The sequence below is a fragment of the Perissodus microlepis genome, chromosome 6, assembly GCF_051167445.1.
Source record: "Perissodus microlepis isolate ML-2025 ecotype Zambia chromosome 6, ASM5116744v1, whole genome shotgun sequence".
NCBI classification, from domain to species: domain Eukaryota; kingdom Metazoa; phylum Chordata; class Actinopteri; order Cichliformes; family Cichlidae; genus Perissodus; species Perissodus microlepis.
Window position 1 is genome coordinate 3,007,209 of NC_140466.1, and position 17,366 is coordinate 3,024,574.

The 17,366-nt window shown below is 41.2% G+C and overlaps 1 protein-coding gene, 2 non-coding genes and 1 gene segment (V, D, J or C); 2 read left to right on the forward strand and 2 right to left on the reverse strand.

Moving 5' to 3' along the window:
- Positions 1-3,399: 3,399 nt before the first annotated feature.
- Positions 3,400-6,694, forward strand: LOC146384801 (Ig kappa chain V-V region T1-like). The segment is given in 4 exon segments: positions 3,400-3,496; positions 5,172-5,363; positions 5,466-5,618; positions 6,288-6,694. Coding segments are annotated over 4 exon segments (525 nt in total).
- Positions 6,695-7,194: 500 nt separating this feature from the next.
- On the reverse strand, positions 7,195-7,267 carry trnak-uuu (transfer RNA lysine (anticodon UUU)). Its single transcript has one exon. It is a non-coding gene; the product is annotated as a tRNA-Lys (tRNA).
- Positions 7,268-7,946: 679 nt separating this feature from the next.
- Positions 7,947-8,019, reverse strand: trnat-ugu (transfer RNA threonine (anticodon UGU)). Its single transcript has one exon. It is a non-coding gene; the product is annotated as a tRNA-Thr (tRNA).
- A 624-nt stretch (positions 8,020-8,643) lies between these two features.
- The window catches only part of LOC146384804 (E3 ubiquitin-protein ligase DTX4-like), a 42,816-nt gene continuing 34,093 nt past the window's right edge, over positions 8,644-17,366 (forward strand). Inside the window, exons 1-2 of one of the 2 annotated variants that reach the window (XM_084930176.1) lie at positions 8,644-8,961; positions 11,505-11,731. In XM_084930176.1, the coding sequence (XP_084786302.1) occupies positions 8,897-8,961; positions 11,505-11,731 (292 nt within the window). In that variant the 5' untranslated portion in view covers positions 8,644-8,896. Of the gene's footprint in view, positions 8,962-10,825; positions 11,257-11,504; positions 11,732-17,366 lie in introns of those variants that run through there. The other variant, XM_084930177.1, reaches the window with a different exon arrangement.

Below are 17,366 nucleotides of genomic sequence, written 5' to 3' on the forward strand. Positions count from 1 at the left end.
CTCAAAGCATAGCACATCAAGCCTTCATGCAGATGAGCTACAAAAGCAAGTGTCCACCTGAGGTGACACTTAGTCAGCTAAGATCAGGAAACTGCAATTTCCCAAAACTATAAAATAGAAGACAAGGGGGGGGGAAGGTTGCCGGGTCTAATGACTCTGGATTTCTACTGCCACATTCAGATGTCAGGATCAGATTTGTAAACAACATGAAAGCATCGCTCCATCCTGCCTTGTATCAGCAGGTCAGGCTGCTGATGGCGTGATGGTGTGGGGGATACTGCTTGGCACATGTCGGGCCCCTTAGTACCAACTGAGTGGTGTTTAAACTCCACAGTCTACCCAATTACTGTTGCTGACCATGGTCTTTATGATCACATTGTACCCATCCTCTCATGGCGGCTTCCAACAGGAAATTCATAACATGGAGGAACAGCTGACAAATATGTAATGACTGTGTGATGCTGTCATGTCAGTGTGGGCCAACATTTCTTAGGAATGGTTCCAGCACCTTGTTGAATCAGTGCCATGACAAATTAATTCTGCTCTGGAGGGAAAAGAGGGCTAAGTTGATACTAGCAAGTTGTACCTAATAAAGTGGCTGTGGAGTGTACATGTGCCTGTCTTCAGTTAGTCAATTCAAAAGAATGCATCTGTGCCTTTTTAGTGGTAACAGTGTTTTGTGCTGTGAATGTTTTGTACTTTTCATAGTAATTAGAATACTACTATAGCAAAAATAAGGGGTTTGAAATATCAGCTACTGGACTGTTTTGTTTACTTTTTTAAATTAAAGTTTTTGATTTTATTGTAATTTGTTGTTGATTATTCCAGAATTAGTACAGTATAGTACATTTAGCATGTGAGTTTGAAATGTCTGTTATGCAGTAATCATGGCTACTCTTCTCTTCGTCCTCATGTATTTATTGTTCAGCTGCAGTTTTGTCTGTCATCATTTGGGTTTCCACAAAATGACCCATTTGTTTCTGAGCCGCAGGTTTCCTGAGAGGATCACAAACAACTGTCAAAAATGGGGAAAGAAGTTACCTGAGAATCACCTTCATCCAGTTTTACCCAGTTGTTGGTCATTTATCAGTCATTTCAGTAACAGTGTCAAACTTGTGATCTTGTGGTGAAATGCAATTTTCCAGCTTGGGTGTAGTGTGGGCACCAAAATCCGTTAACGTGTTTCCTAGTATTAATCAAGCTGTGTTTGTTTTGGAAGAAGTAACGGACCAGGATCATCTGAACACTGACATTTTGAACTTACTTTTTATTTTTTTAGTCAAATTAAATTAATTAGCAAGCAAATGACATATGGGTGCAGGGAGGTGGCGAGTAATCATCGTGGGGTTTTGTTATTTTACATTTGGGGTTCCTGTTTTGTTTTCATTGTGAATCTATTTGTGTGAGGCTTCAATATCAAAGCACTACTGACGCCAAGTTTTCATTTTTGTAAGGTAAAGGTTCTGGTTCCCATTTTTTGAATCCTCTCATATTTTAGTCTCATGGCATTTCCCTCCCTGTTCCTCCCTGTTTGTCTTGTTTCCCCATTTCTGTTATGTTTAGTGTAAATCTTCTCAGTTCAGTCAATCACTCTTTATTCATACAGCACCTTTAAAACAGGTGGTGCAGATCAGTGAGACACACCACAGGACGAGCACCTAAAATAATTGCAATCGCAGACCGTGGTAGCATTTTTAGGTTACTGTGGTTGTTCACTTCCTCTGCAGGGTCTGATTGTGGGCTACTGAACTTAGATCACAAGAAAATAGATTTAAGAAGAAAAAAACTAAAAATCTAGAATTAAAATACATTTTTTAAAAGTAAGATCCATCATAAAACTTATATGATCAGTGTTGCAATGAGAAACACAAAAAATGTAAAAAACAAACAAAAGTGAAACCAAAATATTCGTTTCATTGGAGAAAGTAAATAAGAAATAAGGTAAATAATGTTTTTCAAGTCAAAACTCAGTCAAAAGTTGGGATGACGCAGTTTATGTTTGAAGACTGAATCACTTCCAGCTGCTCTCACATCTGCAGAGATACATGGTAAACATTTTCTCTCCAAAGGTTTTCATCCTGACTCTGAGGACCTGATGGGTTCACGGTCGAGTCCTCAAAATATTTCTCTGTATCCACAGTTATCTGGTTATAGAAGGAAGTTTTGCTGACAAATTGATCCGACAAACAGTTAAAATCTGACTCAAAGGTCCCTCCTATGTTTCTTATTTAATGTAAAAAAAAAATCAGTTCAGCTACATCTTTACATTTTAAAGTTAATCAAACTGGGTCATCAGTGTGAGGCCAAAGTCACATCTAAATGTCTTCTGTTAACTTGAGACCATCTGTTATTTCCTGTACTATCATGTGTGACCCATAACAGGCAAAATAAACCTGCACCAACTAAAAGAAAAATCCCCATATGACCCACTTCCCCATACGATCGGGAAAATCCAAATCCAACCTAACAAAGGTCTGACTGTCATATCAGACCTGTGAAAGAGACACCCCCGCCACCGCGCTGTTCAACCACATGCTCCCCTGTAATGTTTTTAAAAACAAGCGCTCAGAGGGTCGCTGATCCTTTGGTTAATGTTTGCTTTATGATAATTTCCACCTCAGGTCCTCTCACAGAGGTGACAGTTGTTTTGCTGTTGTGTGCTCGGGGTTCATGTGCTTCTTAGAATTTCTGCCATTTCTGTGGTTTTAACTTCCCTTTATGTCAGCCTGCTTCTCATGCTCAAACTCCAGTCTTTATTTCAAGATTCACGATTCTTTATTGTCATTATGTAGGCATAACAAAACATACAGTTATACTCCCTCACGTGGTGCACAACATTTAATTAACAGATAAATGTAGTGACGTATAAAAAGTCTAAGTAAATATATACATACAGATACATATACTCATGCCTACATAAGTACACAAAAATAACAAATACATGTATGACTATAAAGGCAAAAGCAATAGGAATGAACATGAGATATTCACAGACTATGAAATGTACACAAAAAACTGATGATTACATGAGAATATGTGTATATCTTAGGATGTAAACATGCAGAATCAAAGTAGAATATTGCAGTTTTTACTTGTGTAGTAACATTTTATTACTATAATTTAGTTCCAAATACGTTACAGAGCAACAAAATACTAATATTTTTTTTAATAGTTTATAACCATTAACAGGTTAAGCAGAACTTAAATGCCAAGTTAGCCATTAATGTCAAGGTCACGTTTCCGGCTGTCCCCGGATCTCCATGCAAGTCTTACAATGGGATGATTGTAAGACTCGCATCAAACTACTGTGGAAAATTCACCTCACAGCAGAAGTGAAAGCAGTTAAAAGTAAGAGAATACAAAAGCAGGCTTTCAGTGGAAACAGCAGCTTGGCAGCTGAAAAGGAAGTGGTCTGTTAGACCCTAACATCATCACCTTCAGGGACACGAAAATAGATACAAGATGAGGTCTCACTGGATTACATCGATTCTTACTGGTGAGTAAGAAAAATGCTTTGTGGTGTATGAAAAGTCTGCTTTAGGAAGGAGGCAAATTTCAATGATACTGATGGAAATTTCACATTCCAGCAGGTTAAAGTTGTGTCAGATGAACAAACAGATATGAGAGAGGGCGTCATGATGGCATGACATACACTCGATGTGGTTGTACTAACTGTGGTGATGGGAGCAGGACGTTTCATTGTTGTTTTTTGATTATTTTAAATGTTAAAAAGCAAAAAAACTAAACTACAGAAATGCTCATGAGGAGAAAAGTTCAAACATTTTCATTGAATCAAAGAACTTGGGGTCGTCAGGAAGGACTCAGGAGTCAGACTGCACTGCTGCTCGTAACCGAAAACAGCACCCACGATTACAGATCAGCAAGCTTAGACTCAGGATACAAGAACTCACAGATATGTTCCACTCAAGTCACAAAAATACCATGACCTCCTCCAGCTGATTCACAGGATATACGTCTCAAAGAGAGAACTGAGCGTCATCTGCATAACATTTTAAATCTACAACATTAATCATCTTAATGATCTTAAAACCCCTTTCCTCGCTTTTAATTGAATTCTGATGCTCTTCTGTGAAGATGGTAGTTCATAGGTGCTTCTCCTCCAAGCTGGCTGTGGGTCTGCTGGGAGTATAGGATAAAAGATGCAAATCCAGAAGTGGAAATCCAGGAAAACTGGAGGCTACAACTACTGCCAAGAAAACCTTTCCAGTCTCTGTCCAGTCAAATGAATTTGCTCCAAGTAGACTCTGATTACACACTAACTGCATAAAACTCAATGCACCTGAATACACTTTGAATACTGAATGCTTAAAAAGCATTAATGTGTTATGTATTGATTAAACAGCAAAAATATTCTTTTTAACCATTTTGAATGGAAAAAAACTCTTTCTGAAAATGAATCCGCTGAGTGCTTCCCATCAGAGCCAATGAGTTCTTTGAAAAGTTTTGGATGAACAGACTGTAAATAAATGTGAAATGAGCAATACTTTTACATAACTGTGGATACAGAGAAATATTTTGAAACAACAGAATTCAGAAAACACTTCTTCAGAAAATAAAGGAAAATGAGCCACAGTGTGGTCCAGTTCTGTGAATCTGTGGTTTCCATCCACTGAGTAAGATAATCATTTCAAAGGGAAATATTTTTCAGTTAGATGGTTTCTGTGCCAGCAGCCTTGAGTGTATAATCATAGATTGTGTATGACAGATAAACAACTGCAGTGATGTCACCCACTGGTTTGGAATTCATTTTTAAGCCAAGTTAGCATTTTTGTCACCATCGTGTTTGTTTGTTTGGAGACAGATTGCATTCATAAACTGTATGGATGCACATACAAGCTAATTAGCTGCCGTGTTATTTGTCAGATAATTCAAAGTGACCCAGGCACTAACAGCATAAACTAGCTGTGTGCTGCTGCAGGTGCAGATTTTTCCACCAGGTTGTAAACGTGGTTATTTGTGCTGTGATTTATATATATATAGGAGACACTGGGGACTCACTCAGAGTCTGAGAAAGGTTCAGGTGGACTTTAGACGAGCTGCAGTTTTTCAACAATCCCACTGCTTGAGTAAAACTGAATTTTAAGGACACTGCAGAGAGAGATCTCTCTGTGTGGCTCGTTAAAAGTTGGTGTCCCTCTGATCCCCTTCAGAACTGATCACATCTGGGTTCTGGATGCTGCTTGTTCCTGCTGCTGAGGTCCAACACGTCCAGCTGGGTTCAACAGCCAGCGTGGGCTGTAACCTCTCCTATCTTTATGACACAACGTGGCTTAAGCATCACCCAGATAAACCTCCCACCATGATCTTCTCTGCCAGCCTCAAAGAGGGACGACCCATCCAAGGTGACCGATCATCTCACTTAAAAATGTTGGAAACATGCAGAGAGTGTAAGGCTGTGATTTCACTTTGTGAAGCAGGTGACCAGTAACTACCTCTTTTTTTAGGGTTTCAGCTCAACAGTCGTTATACAGTGACTTTGGTGAACCGCTCTCTGGCACTGGTGATCTCCAGTATCGAGGACAGAGACCTGGGGCTGTACTACTGTATTTCCTACGTAAACTCAGACTTAAAAATTGGGGAAGGAACCAAGCTTCAGGGTAAGAGTACCCTTTAGGTGATATTTCACTGTGAAATTTTTCTTTAGCTCAGAGTCAGTTCTTCCACACAAACTTCCCCTGCAAAGTCCAAGCAGGACAGAAGGTGAGGTTATGTACTTGATGTAAACACAAATTTAATTCAGGAGCTATTTTACAAACCGGGCTGGACATCGAGAAAGGAGCCGATGGTTATGCAACTTCTAAACCTTTGCTCGGACTCCAGCCTGAACGAGACGGATTCATGAACAGGTTTTTTAGAAAGATGTCGAGTGAAGTGTGGTCTAAAACGGGGGTGTCAGACATATGGCCTGGAGACAGAACTGGTCTGGGAAAGGGTCCAATTCATCCCACTCACTGGCTTCTGAAAATTTCACTTTTTACTGTACTGACGTCAGTGTTACGGCCTTCTTACTAATGACACGACCCATGGCCTGTCAGACTACACCCAAGTAAGAGATGAAGCATTAACCTGATGAACTTCTTTGATTTACAGCTGCATTTCTTCCTAATGTTGTTTAAATCACATTTTTATATTAAGAAGTCTCCGGGAATAAATGTGGAGTTAAACTTGTTTACACTGAAAGAAAGAGAACCAGTCAGAGGTGATGCAGGACTTCATGTCTCAGAACATATTTCACCCTCGGCTTTATTTTGTCTGTTTGTCATCAGTTTCAGGTTTATCTCGGTTTCTTTTTAATCACTGGTACTGCATGATCGCGGGTTTCATCCTCATGATTATGGTACTGGCTGTTTGTGTCACCCACTGGAAAGCTCGGGCGAAGGAGAAGAAGACCGCCATCCGGACCAGATGCTGACATCACCCGTAAATATATGACAAATAGTAGTAATACTTCAACTCCGACACCAACTACACTTTCACAGCTGACAGTTTATGCCCACTATTACATGGATTCAATGTATTAATGTTGCATTTGTATATATACAACCTGTGTGTGTATGTCTGGGTTTTTATTTTGTGTATAAAGTGTAGATTCTTTGTTTTTCTTCCACTTCTTATTTATGGCATTCTTATGTTGGGTTGCTAAATGCACTGTATTTTTTCCTTCAAGTAGTTAAAATGATTTGTTGCTATTTTGCTTATAAATACAGAAAAAAGTTAAGTCTTTGTGTATGTTATTATCCATGTTGCTCAGTTATTTAGTTCCCCACATATCTTACAAAGCTATGAACTTCAATACATGTGCAGACACCAAGATAAGGCAACAAGCAGATACTGGAGGTCGTTGGTTTTCTTAGAAATAAACTGAAGTGTATAAGAAATAAATACAAAAATTTCAGAGTTTTAAATTTAAAGTTTTTTTTAAGTTAAGCTAACAAGTGTAAAGCTGGGGTGAGAGTGGCCTCATAAATAATTAAAAATTATTTTAATTCACTATTGGAGTAACACAACCCGGCTCCAAACAAAGCGTAGTTTTCACCCCTGCATGCCATACTGCTTCACAGAGTGAATGGGTTAAACGCAGAGAGGAATTTCCCCACGGTGATCAATAAAGTATACATTATTATTATAAACACACGCCACAGACCAAAAACGGTGAAGAAGCAAAAACTCTATCGCCCGAACAGGGACTTGAACCCTGGACCCTCAGATTAAAAGTCTGATGCTCTACCGACTGAGCTATCCGGGCTCTGCACGGCTTCACACAAATGGTGTATATGAGGAGACACGTGCCATATAATTATATTGTTTGGTTTGTTTTTTTTAAACTGGTCTGGATCTAAGTTAATGGCACAGAGTCGTTTACAGTGTTTATAGCCTTTACAATAGACCCTGTGCACGAGAAAATGCTAACTTCCTGTTTTATGCTAAGGTGCGCATAGTCTATTAGCTCTGAAGCGTTTGAAAATACCGGGGAGTGACCAACGTAACAGAACTTGGCTAGCTGGCTAGCTCCCTGTTACAAACTGCTACCTTTACTAAACTGTATGCAGCTACAAAATGCAGCAAATACATTTATATAGACGCAGAAATACCACAACAACAACTTTCTGTGGTTGTAATCTTTACACTACCTGATTTGTAAACTGAGAATCAGGCTACATTACATTAACAAGAATGAACGAATGACGAAGAACTTCTTCTACAATTCATTGTATAAGCACAGAATTCTTTATTTCGATGCGCGTGGCTCTTGTGGTCCTCCATAGAACCAAGGTAGGAATTTTGTTTTGTAATAATTTATTTTGGTTTTCTGGGTCTTCACCTTTAATGAGGTGAAAGAAAACTCTAAATTCTAGGGAACCTTGCTGGGTCGTCTAGAAGTGTCCAAGACACTAACCTAAGAATGAAAACAGAAAATGATTCACAGGCCCCAGCGAGATTTGAACTCGCGACCCCTGGTTTACAAGACCAGTGCTCTAACCCCTGAGCTATGGAGCCTGGGACGAAAGCGAGAGCCGCCAGTATTATCAAAATAGTTAGAGTCAAGTTAGTACAACTGACTTTGCAGGAGTATATCAGAAGAACTAAAGCGCCATTATGTTTTACGATATAATTATTAAGTAAAACAGACATTTTTGAATCCTGGTTACACACGTCATCAGTGGAAGCTAATTGAAACATACATATGAAAAAGTAGAGACGTAGAGATGAAGACAAATGACTTAAGACTTTAAAAACGTCTAATCGGCTTCTAAAAGTTGACAAACGTGCAAGTGAGTTTTCGTTATTCTGTGATTTCAATTTAAATGTTTTCAGTTTAAATAGAAAAATCTAGATGTCATTCCATGTCCTCCACTAGACGGCAGTGTGCGACCACCCACACAAAGACGACCACTTTCCTAAACCCCTTTCTTTTAAAAAAATATTTTCAGTGAATTCCCAACACATAGAAAAGGGTTTAATTTTACATTTGAAATCATATTCCACCTGTGCGCGTGTTACAAAAAGTAAGCAGGTCAGTAAACAGAAGCTGAATGTGTTCTCTTTCTTTGCGTCCACACTGGTGCGTTTCTGGGCGTGGAGTGAGGGGGCAGGAGCTGGTGGGGTCCCCTCTGGAGCCTCATAGTTTTTCACCACAGTGTGTTAGTGAAGATGGAGGCGAAGGGATACGTGCCAGATTAATTTCATCACATAATGGAGGCACCATTTTCCCACTTTTAACCCTTTAGATGGATTCTACTTCCTGACTTTTTGGATAGTGTAGTTTTCAGATTTATAAATAAGAAAAGAAAGCGAAGAGTGTTTTTCCTTTGTTGGGTAGAGAGGGGGAGAAAGAAAGGAGCCATGGTTGAGCCAAAAGGATAGATTTTCATTCATGAAGAACCGGGATTTTGTTCCGAAAGTCTTGGAGTGTGTGGACGCAGAAGATCGTATCAACAGGTGAGTGTTTTATACAAGTACTAACATTTGTGCGTAGATTAAAGCTGTAGAAGAGTGAGTATTTCAGGCCGACCTGCCCTCACAAACCTTTAGATTTTTCTTTGCGATACAAGAAGAGCTAGTATTACTGAGAATATGCTTTTTTAAAAGCAGGAATGAGAAATCGCGTTTGTGAAGTTATTTGCAGGCTGCTGAAAATGAAGTGATTGTGGGTTTAGTATCGAGCCGTGGCGACATTGTTAAAGCTGTTTCGTCTATTGCTGGACTTGTTTTCTTGTTTATATGATTTTTTATTTTATTTTGGACCCCCCCCCCGCTGCTGGTGAAATGTGTCCGTCTGAGTGGACATTCCTCCAGATTTCAAAATTATTTCAGAATTTCAAACATTAGCTACCAAAAAAACTGGATCGGCGTTCGGATTCTCCCCATCTCTCCTCCGCCTCTCCTTTTCCTTTTTTTTCTACTTGATCTACTAATCAAGGTGCAGGTACAGGTGGCCTGTCTGAGCGACAGAACATACAGGGAGAGTCAGAAGCTGCTTGTGTGCATTTGTCTGCATGTGTCTGCATCTTTGGCGTGCGCACTCGTGCGCGTTGAAGAGTGTCCAGCGGTCATTTCCCGGTGCCCTGGGGGTCACTTTATACGGCCGTGAATGGCCGACTGTAGCAGAAGTCTTATGGGAAGCAGGAATCAGCTGAAAGAATCTCAGAATCAACACTTCATCCTCGCTCTAGTCTGTTTGGCTCTCGCTGCAGCGCACGCCAAATACGCACAGAGGTGCGCGCACGCAGCCTGCCTCCCCCTGACTTTTTCTCCTCAGTGTCTACCCTTTATTGTTATTTCACTACTAATCAAATGCAGTGTCACGTGAAGGACTAGAACTGTCATATTTGACGTGACCAAATCTATGTAATACAACAGCATCTCCTCTATCCTGTCCAATAGGGGCGTGCCTCGCTTTACAGTCGAAAATATTAATTTTCTGTAGCTACACACGAATCTGCTCAATGAATAAACACATGAACAACAGAGGTCACGATTATTTCACTGCCACGAGACTGTGTTGGGTGAGTGAAGATTTGTGGTTAATTCTTGTCATAAACAAAATGCACAAAATTCACAGTGGTGACATTACCAGACTCTGATCTCAGGTTCAGATTTTGTTGACATTAATAATCTGGATAATTTCAATTTAAGATGAACATAGTGTCGCTAATAGTGTCATAGTGACATAGTGTCAACCAGCATTTAAAATTGAGTTATGGATGCAGACTCTTTTCTTTTCTTTTTTTTTTGGGGGGGGGGGGGGGGTGTTCCCAAATAGAAACAAACCACGAATAATTCTTTAAACATCTCTAGTTATTCAGTAATATGACTGAACTGAATTGTTTTTACTACAGTGAACATGGAGAGATACTTTAACAGCCTTAAATAACACACAGGTTTAGCCTAAGTGACCTGGAATACGTCACATTAGCCCGTCAAGTGTCCCGGATGGCCAGTCTGCCGTGGCTTCTCCAACATCACCACTCCAGGAACAGCAGAACATTTTTTCCTAGACTTCGCTGCAGTCGTCACACTTTACGGAGCCACGCAGTGTGCTGCATTGGACCCTCTGTGGGCTGCTTCTGGCCCTCACACCTCTGTGTGTTTAGTTTGTAACCATTGCTTATAACCAAGTTATTAGATGTTTCATTCTTCTCATCCACATTTTTGTCCAAAGTCAACAAAGCTGTCCCCGCATAAAGCTCTGTGTCTGCTAAAGTTTAGTGAGTGGGTGGGGAGCAAATCATTGGTGTGCATATACAACTTTTCCTGTCACTGCCTTCATAAACAGATGTTTATTTGTTTTGAATGACAATCAGGGACCGGTCGAACCTGTTCAGGGTCTGGGAGTTGTTCTTTCTGAGGTTGCGCTGTTGGAAGCTACTACTTTCTCAACGTTTCTGTTTGCAACGCCCCAAACTACAGAAGGAAGGCACACACACACACCCACAAACACACACACTGTTGCTGTCTACACCCAGCAAAAGGAATCAGCGGCTTTATTATTTTTTTATTTTTACGCGGCACCGAGGCCGAGACTGGAGTTACCCCAGCGCACAGGAACCTCAGCACCAGGCCGCCGAGCTCTGCGTGTGTGTCAGTGTGTTTTAGCGCAGCGTGTCGGTGGTCTAACAAAAGCAGGCTGAGCGGGGGCCGTGATTTCCTTCTCCCCGCGGCCATGCGCGGAGCTCGGATCTTCGTGGAAGAATGCGCCGCCTTCTCCCGGCGTTAGCTCAGCCTCGGCTCCATGTAAGTCCCCCAGTCTGGCTTCGTTTCAGCGCTCGGGCCTTTGTTATTTATCACGACACTGGCTCGCACAGACAGGGAGCGATCGTGGCTGAAACGGAGGGATTATAGCGGAGAATTTCAGCCCGTTCGCTGCGCTTTTGGCCTCTGCTTGGCTTTATTTGGGCTAACAGCCTCCTCCTGTTTTACCTCCACGGCGCTGCTGCTTCTCACTGTTTTCTTGTCGTTTCATCTGTTCTTCTCCCCTCCAGGGCCAACAGTAACAACATGCTCCTGGCCTCTGCCGTGGTGGTGTGGGAATGGCTGAACGAACACGGCCGGTGGCGGCCCTACAGCCCCGCCGTCTCCCACCAGATAGAGGCGGCCATCCGGAGCAGCGACCCCCGCGGAGGGAGCGTGGTACTCGGCCAGGTGGACAGCCGGCTCTCGCCCTACATCATAGATCTCCAGTCCATGCACCAGTTCAGACAGGACACAGGTAAGCTGGGACGATGGGGCATATGGTGCACGCTGCAGAGCTGTCATGTCGGGGTTTATTTGCAGGTTCGGGGACATAAACTTGCTGCACTGAAGCAGAGTAACAGTCCTGTTATGGCCAGGGGTGCTTACAGGATTTCTATTATTGCGGGACCCATAACGAGGAAGGGGGGGTCCAGTGGAGATCAGAATATCAGATCAGCGTCAAATGAAGTGTCGAAAACAGCAGCATGATTGTGAATTTACAGCTTCGGTGTAGTTTCGTTTTACACCTCTTTATTTTTGTAATGCGCTGCGTAGACAGACTAAGGGCCCAAGTGTACTATTTATGAATATATAAAAATGTTAAAATGGAATAGTACTTATATTTTACTTTTTACTACAAGCCTCATTCGCCCAACCACACAAGCACATACACACGCAGCTCGTCTCAGGCCTGTTTCAGACTTCTGCTGTGAATCTTTGTACGTAAGTTGGCGACATCGTTGTCGGTATTTATCCTAGTGTGTTATGCATTAGTTACCTTGTGTCCCGGTGGCTGGGTGCCCGTTCTTTGTTTTATTTTTAGACGCCAACGTATTTGTCCTTCTACTTTTTCCACTTCTTTCTGCATTGCTTCACATCCAGTTTGATAGCTTCAGATCCAGGAATTTGCTGACATTTGTGGGTTGTTATATTTAGGATTATTATTGTTTATATTGAGAAGATACATTTGAAAACCACAGCGATAAAGTAGCTGGAAATGCACAGGAGGACTGTGTCGACAGGCCAGCGTTTCACTTCTCAGGTGGTGGTTTGTGGACAATAAACTAGTGACACTTGCAGGTGTTCTCTGTCTTGTACAGGGTTGCTTCAGCATGCAGGCTGTAGTAGCCAGAGACTGAACCTTTGTCATTCTCTACTTGCTCTCATGCCTGAGCCACATCCACCACAGTACTGTGGTACATCGATTTGGAGACTTTTAGGAGAAAACTTTGAAAAGAACTCCGCTATTGCTTTGTCCCTGTTTCATCGTCTTTAGTTCCTTCGCATCCAGCGCTGAATCAAAAAGCCTGAGTTTTTCTCTGAGTAGTGATACCTGTCGTTCAGAACAAGACTGCAGCGAGCACCGAGTACCTAAAATGTACATCACTCAGACCCAAGTGGGCCCTAGCAGGCTCACAGATGTGGAAATTGCTGACACATCTGTAATACAGATGTTCCACACTCCCAGTTTTCTGGTTTCATGTTTATTTTAAAGTCTCTGTTTTCCTGTTTCTCTCACTTACATAACTTTCAAACATTGTTTGTGTAATTGGCGTACACGTGTTCGTCTAATGTCACAGAGTTGCCAGATTGTTCTGTTAATACAGTCTAGACACGCAAATATAATTTCTGTAGAAGGAACCTGGCAACACACCCACCAATTCGAGGGGTTTCTAAGGGTTTCCTGCAAAGACACCTCTTGCCCAACCTCAGGAATTCTGTTAGTGCACAGCGTATTTCTTTAGCATCTGGATTTTAGCCTCTACTAATCATGGTTAAAGCTTTTTCCTTAAGTCACTGTTTACCCCTAAACACATCACTGTATAAGCTTAGACAGAGGTATAAGACAGTGGTGTCAAACATGTAGCCCAGGGTCCAGGAAAGGCTTACCAGTGGCTCTATTACAGCTCTCAGGGTAGCTCTAAATGTCTCAGCAAAGTCATTAATAACTTAATTTTTAATGTCTTAAATTTGCTGTTCCTGGTGTGATGGTGGCAGCCTACTAATCAGGGGTGTTTGGAAAATTAGAAGTATTTTTAGAGCTTGACAAGTTGTTTGACTTATAAAGAATAAGTATTATTTAGTTCCAAGAACTCAACATGTGAAGACTATAATGCACCTGTAATATAATTCATAAAAATATACATCCATTTGCTCAGCGTATGAAGACTGGGACCATTCTTACATACCCTGAGACGTCTCCAAAGGCAGTGTTATCCAGGAAAATCCTGCTAGAGAATGCAGTCAATCTGGGATTCTGCTGGACAATCCTCCAGATGTTTCCACCACATTTATTTGGGTCAACAGGGCTGAAATATGCGATGTGAGGAAATCGAAAGACACCATCTGTGATCTCTCATAAGATCTGACTTCACGTTTAAAAGGCTGGCTGAAGACTCGAGATCCAGCCCTCTGCAAACTTTAATCCAGCCCAGAACATTTGAGAATGCAGAGTTTGTTAGAGAACAGTTCAGTCACACAGTCTGGGTTTCAGCAATAAGAACCACCAGTTTGGTGAATGGCTTGAGTTTGTTTGGTTTTCCCTGATGTTTGTGGGCTGCGTTTGAGATGTTTCGGACGTTCTCTTATCTGAGAGATAACAGAAATTAACAGAAATAACGTACATGAGACCAGTTTCACTGTGAATTTTGTTGCATTGAACAACAACAACAACAACAACAAACTTTATTTATATAGCACATTTAAAAACCAGTGGTGTACCAAAGTGCTTAACATGCAAGAGGGTAAGATGAAGTAACAGGGAAGGATGAGGGCTATGGCAAGGTACCAAAACGTGCTAGCAGGTTGAATGGCATTAAAACACACGAAGGCAAAAGAATTGCATATAAAAGCATAAAAGAAGGCTAAGTGTAGAGGATAAAACAGTCAAAAAATTAAAAATGAATTAAAAGCCGAAGATAAGAATAAGCGTTAAGCTAACTATCAAGCAAGCGTTAACTGGTAGAAAAGGCGAGGCTAAATAAGTGGGTTTTTAACCGCGATTTGAAGGAATGGATGGAATCAGACTCGCGTATAGCGATGGGGAGGTTATTCCATAAATCGGGTGCAGCCAAGGCAAACGCGCGGTCACCTCTAGTCTTCAGCCGAGATCTCGGCAGTAGCAAGAGTGACTGGGAAGATGATCTTAATGCTCTAGTAGGGGTGTATGATCTAAGTAGCTCAATGAGGTAGCTTGGAGCTATATTGTTAATAATTCGGAAGGTAAGCAGCAGGATTTTGAATCGAATGCGATACTTAACGGGAAGCCAATGCAGATCAGCAAGGACAGGGGTGATAGAGACACGCCGCCCACTACCAGTAAGGAGACGAGCAGCTGCGTTCTGAACAATTTGGAGTCTATGGAGGAGAGGAGAGTTAAGACCGAAGTAAAGTGAGCTGCAATAATCCAACCTAGATGTCACAAAGGCGTGGATAAGCTTTCCAAGGTCCCTATGCGGAACATAATGTCTGGCCTTGCTAATAAGACGCAATTGATGGAAACAAGATTTAACAACAGAAGACACTTGTTTATCGAACTTAAAAGAGCAATGAATGTTCAAACAGAGAGTAGGAGAGAGTCAAACGGATATAAACAGCAAACAGAAAGCTAAGTGAGCTAAACTGCACTGAAGCACATGGAGGGACAGGAGATGGGAGACCACGGAAGTGGTAGTTTGAGTATTTGCACGTATATTTAGAGTGTTTTTAACACCTCCTGACGCCTTAGCAGAGCTGTTAATACAGTTTAATTCAGAAACAACGTGTTAAACACCAAAGTCACAAAAACAGTCAAACTACAACAAACTGAAGGTCAATGCAGTTTCATCACAGTTCATGACCTAGCCACGACCGCTAATCTACTGATCCAGCTTCCTGAGCGTAATTTTTACGTGTACTTTTTGACTTGTACCGATTCATTTCAGTGTTGATGGACTAAATGATTCGGTCACTTACACCTGAGACCGCAGGTGTTTGTTTCGTGTTTATTACATGACGTCATCATTAAAAATAACTGGTTAGGTTCGGAAAAAGGTCACGGTTAAGTTTTTTTTGAGTGGAGAAAATTCAAAGTGGCTTGCAAAAGCAGCAGGCGGTCTAGTTTTTGATACTAAGGGGCTTTATATTACCACAACTTTGATTTTATACTTTCAAGTTTTAAAAAGAAAACTCAAAACATTGTAGAAATGCATTTTTAGCAAACAGAAAGCTCTTTAAAGCAGTAAGATAAGAAAGCGTCCAAAACATAACATGAAATCTTTAAAAAATAACAAATAAAAAAGAAGGCCAACAAGTTTTTGTCTTTAAATATTTCTGTGATACAGAACAAATGTTAGTGTGTGTGTGTGTGTGTGTGTGTGTGTGTGTGTGTGTGTGTGTGTGTGTGTGTGTGATTGTGTGTGTGTGTGTGTGTGTGTGTGTGTGTGTGTGTGTGTGTGTGTGTGTGTGTGTGTGTCTGCTTGAAATCCAGCAGTATGATGTTTTGGAGCAGCTGTGAATGACCATCACAGCTCTGAGTTCACTGCATACTTAAACACTTATCCACTGACACTAAACACACACACACACATGCACACACACACATGCATACACACTTTCCCAGCAGCTGCATCCTCCTCCGACGGAGAAAAGAAACAGAGGGACCTCGACTTTGTGGACAGAATGGAGACTTTGGAGGCTTAATGAGCAGAGTTCACTCCAGCCGTCCTCCTCTGTTGCTCCCTCTGCTCTTCCCCGGCTCTTTCTGCTGCCCGAGTGTTTAGTTTCATCGATAGGCAAAAAAAAAAAAAATCCCAGGGGTCTTTCTGTCCGACGTGGGAGAGAGAGAAGTGTATGAGTGTGTTTTCGGTGCAGAAGGAGTGAGATAATTGGGCAGTGCGTATTCTTTCGTTCTTTCTCTCACGCTTTCCAGAGATCTCGGATTTTCCCAAACAGATGCGAGCACGCTCATTGTGGTTTTGAGATGCACGGAAGGGAGAAAGCGTTTAGAGAAGTAGAAGCTGAGGCACAGGTTCTGATAAGTCTGAGGTTATAATGTACATAAAGAACACTCAAAAAAATAACTTTTTGAATGAACATAAAAAAATCATGGAAAGAATTTCCACGTAATTAAATTGCTTTATTTTAGCATTATGCAATTCTGTTATTCCAACTTAATGTGCTTGAGTTGGACTAACTTGATTAATTAATGATGAATCAACTGTTTTATTACAGTTGAGACCAACTTAATTTAATTGAGTTGATCCAACCCATGCAAATTACGTTAGTGCGACAAAAATGCTTAATTGTAATAGAAGGCCATGTGGAAATCCTTTCCATGATTATTTAAAGAGTTGCGTTTTTTTGGAGTGTTCAACAAAGTCTAGAGTCTGGTTAACATAAAATGTTAATGGATTTATAATAGCTCCCACTCCATCCATCCTCTTATCTTTACCATGGTAGCAGGGAGGCTGGGGCCTATCCCAGATGTGATTGGGTGAGAGCCAAAGTACAGGACAGGTCGCCAGTCTATCACAGAGAGACAGACAACTTGCAGACATTTGCACTCATAGGTATTCACAGGTATTTTGGAAACACCAATTAACCTAACCCTAATTACTGCATGACCAGAGAGAACCCACTGCAAACTTGGCCAGATTGGAGATTTGAACCCAAGACCTTCTTCCTGTGGTTTGAACTCTTGTGTGATCTTGTGAATTTTGTGAGTCCAGGCAACTAACCACTCTTACTACATTGTATCATGTCATCTCAACAAGAATAAATTAAGTTGCTGACTTTCATGCGGATCCTACATGATTTAATTACGTTCACCACAGAAACATGAAATTATTTTGTTCACATTACAAGTTTGAATTTTGTAAATGTAACAACCACCCAATTTCATTTTTTTGAGC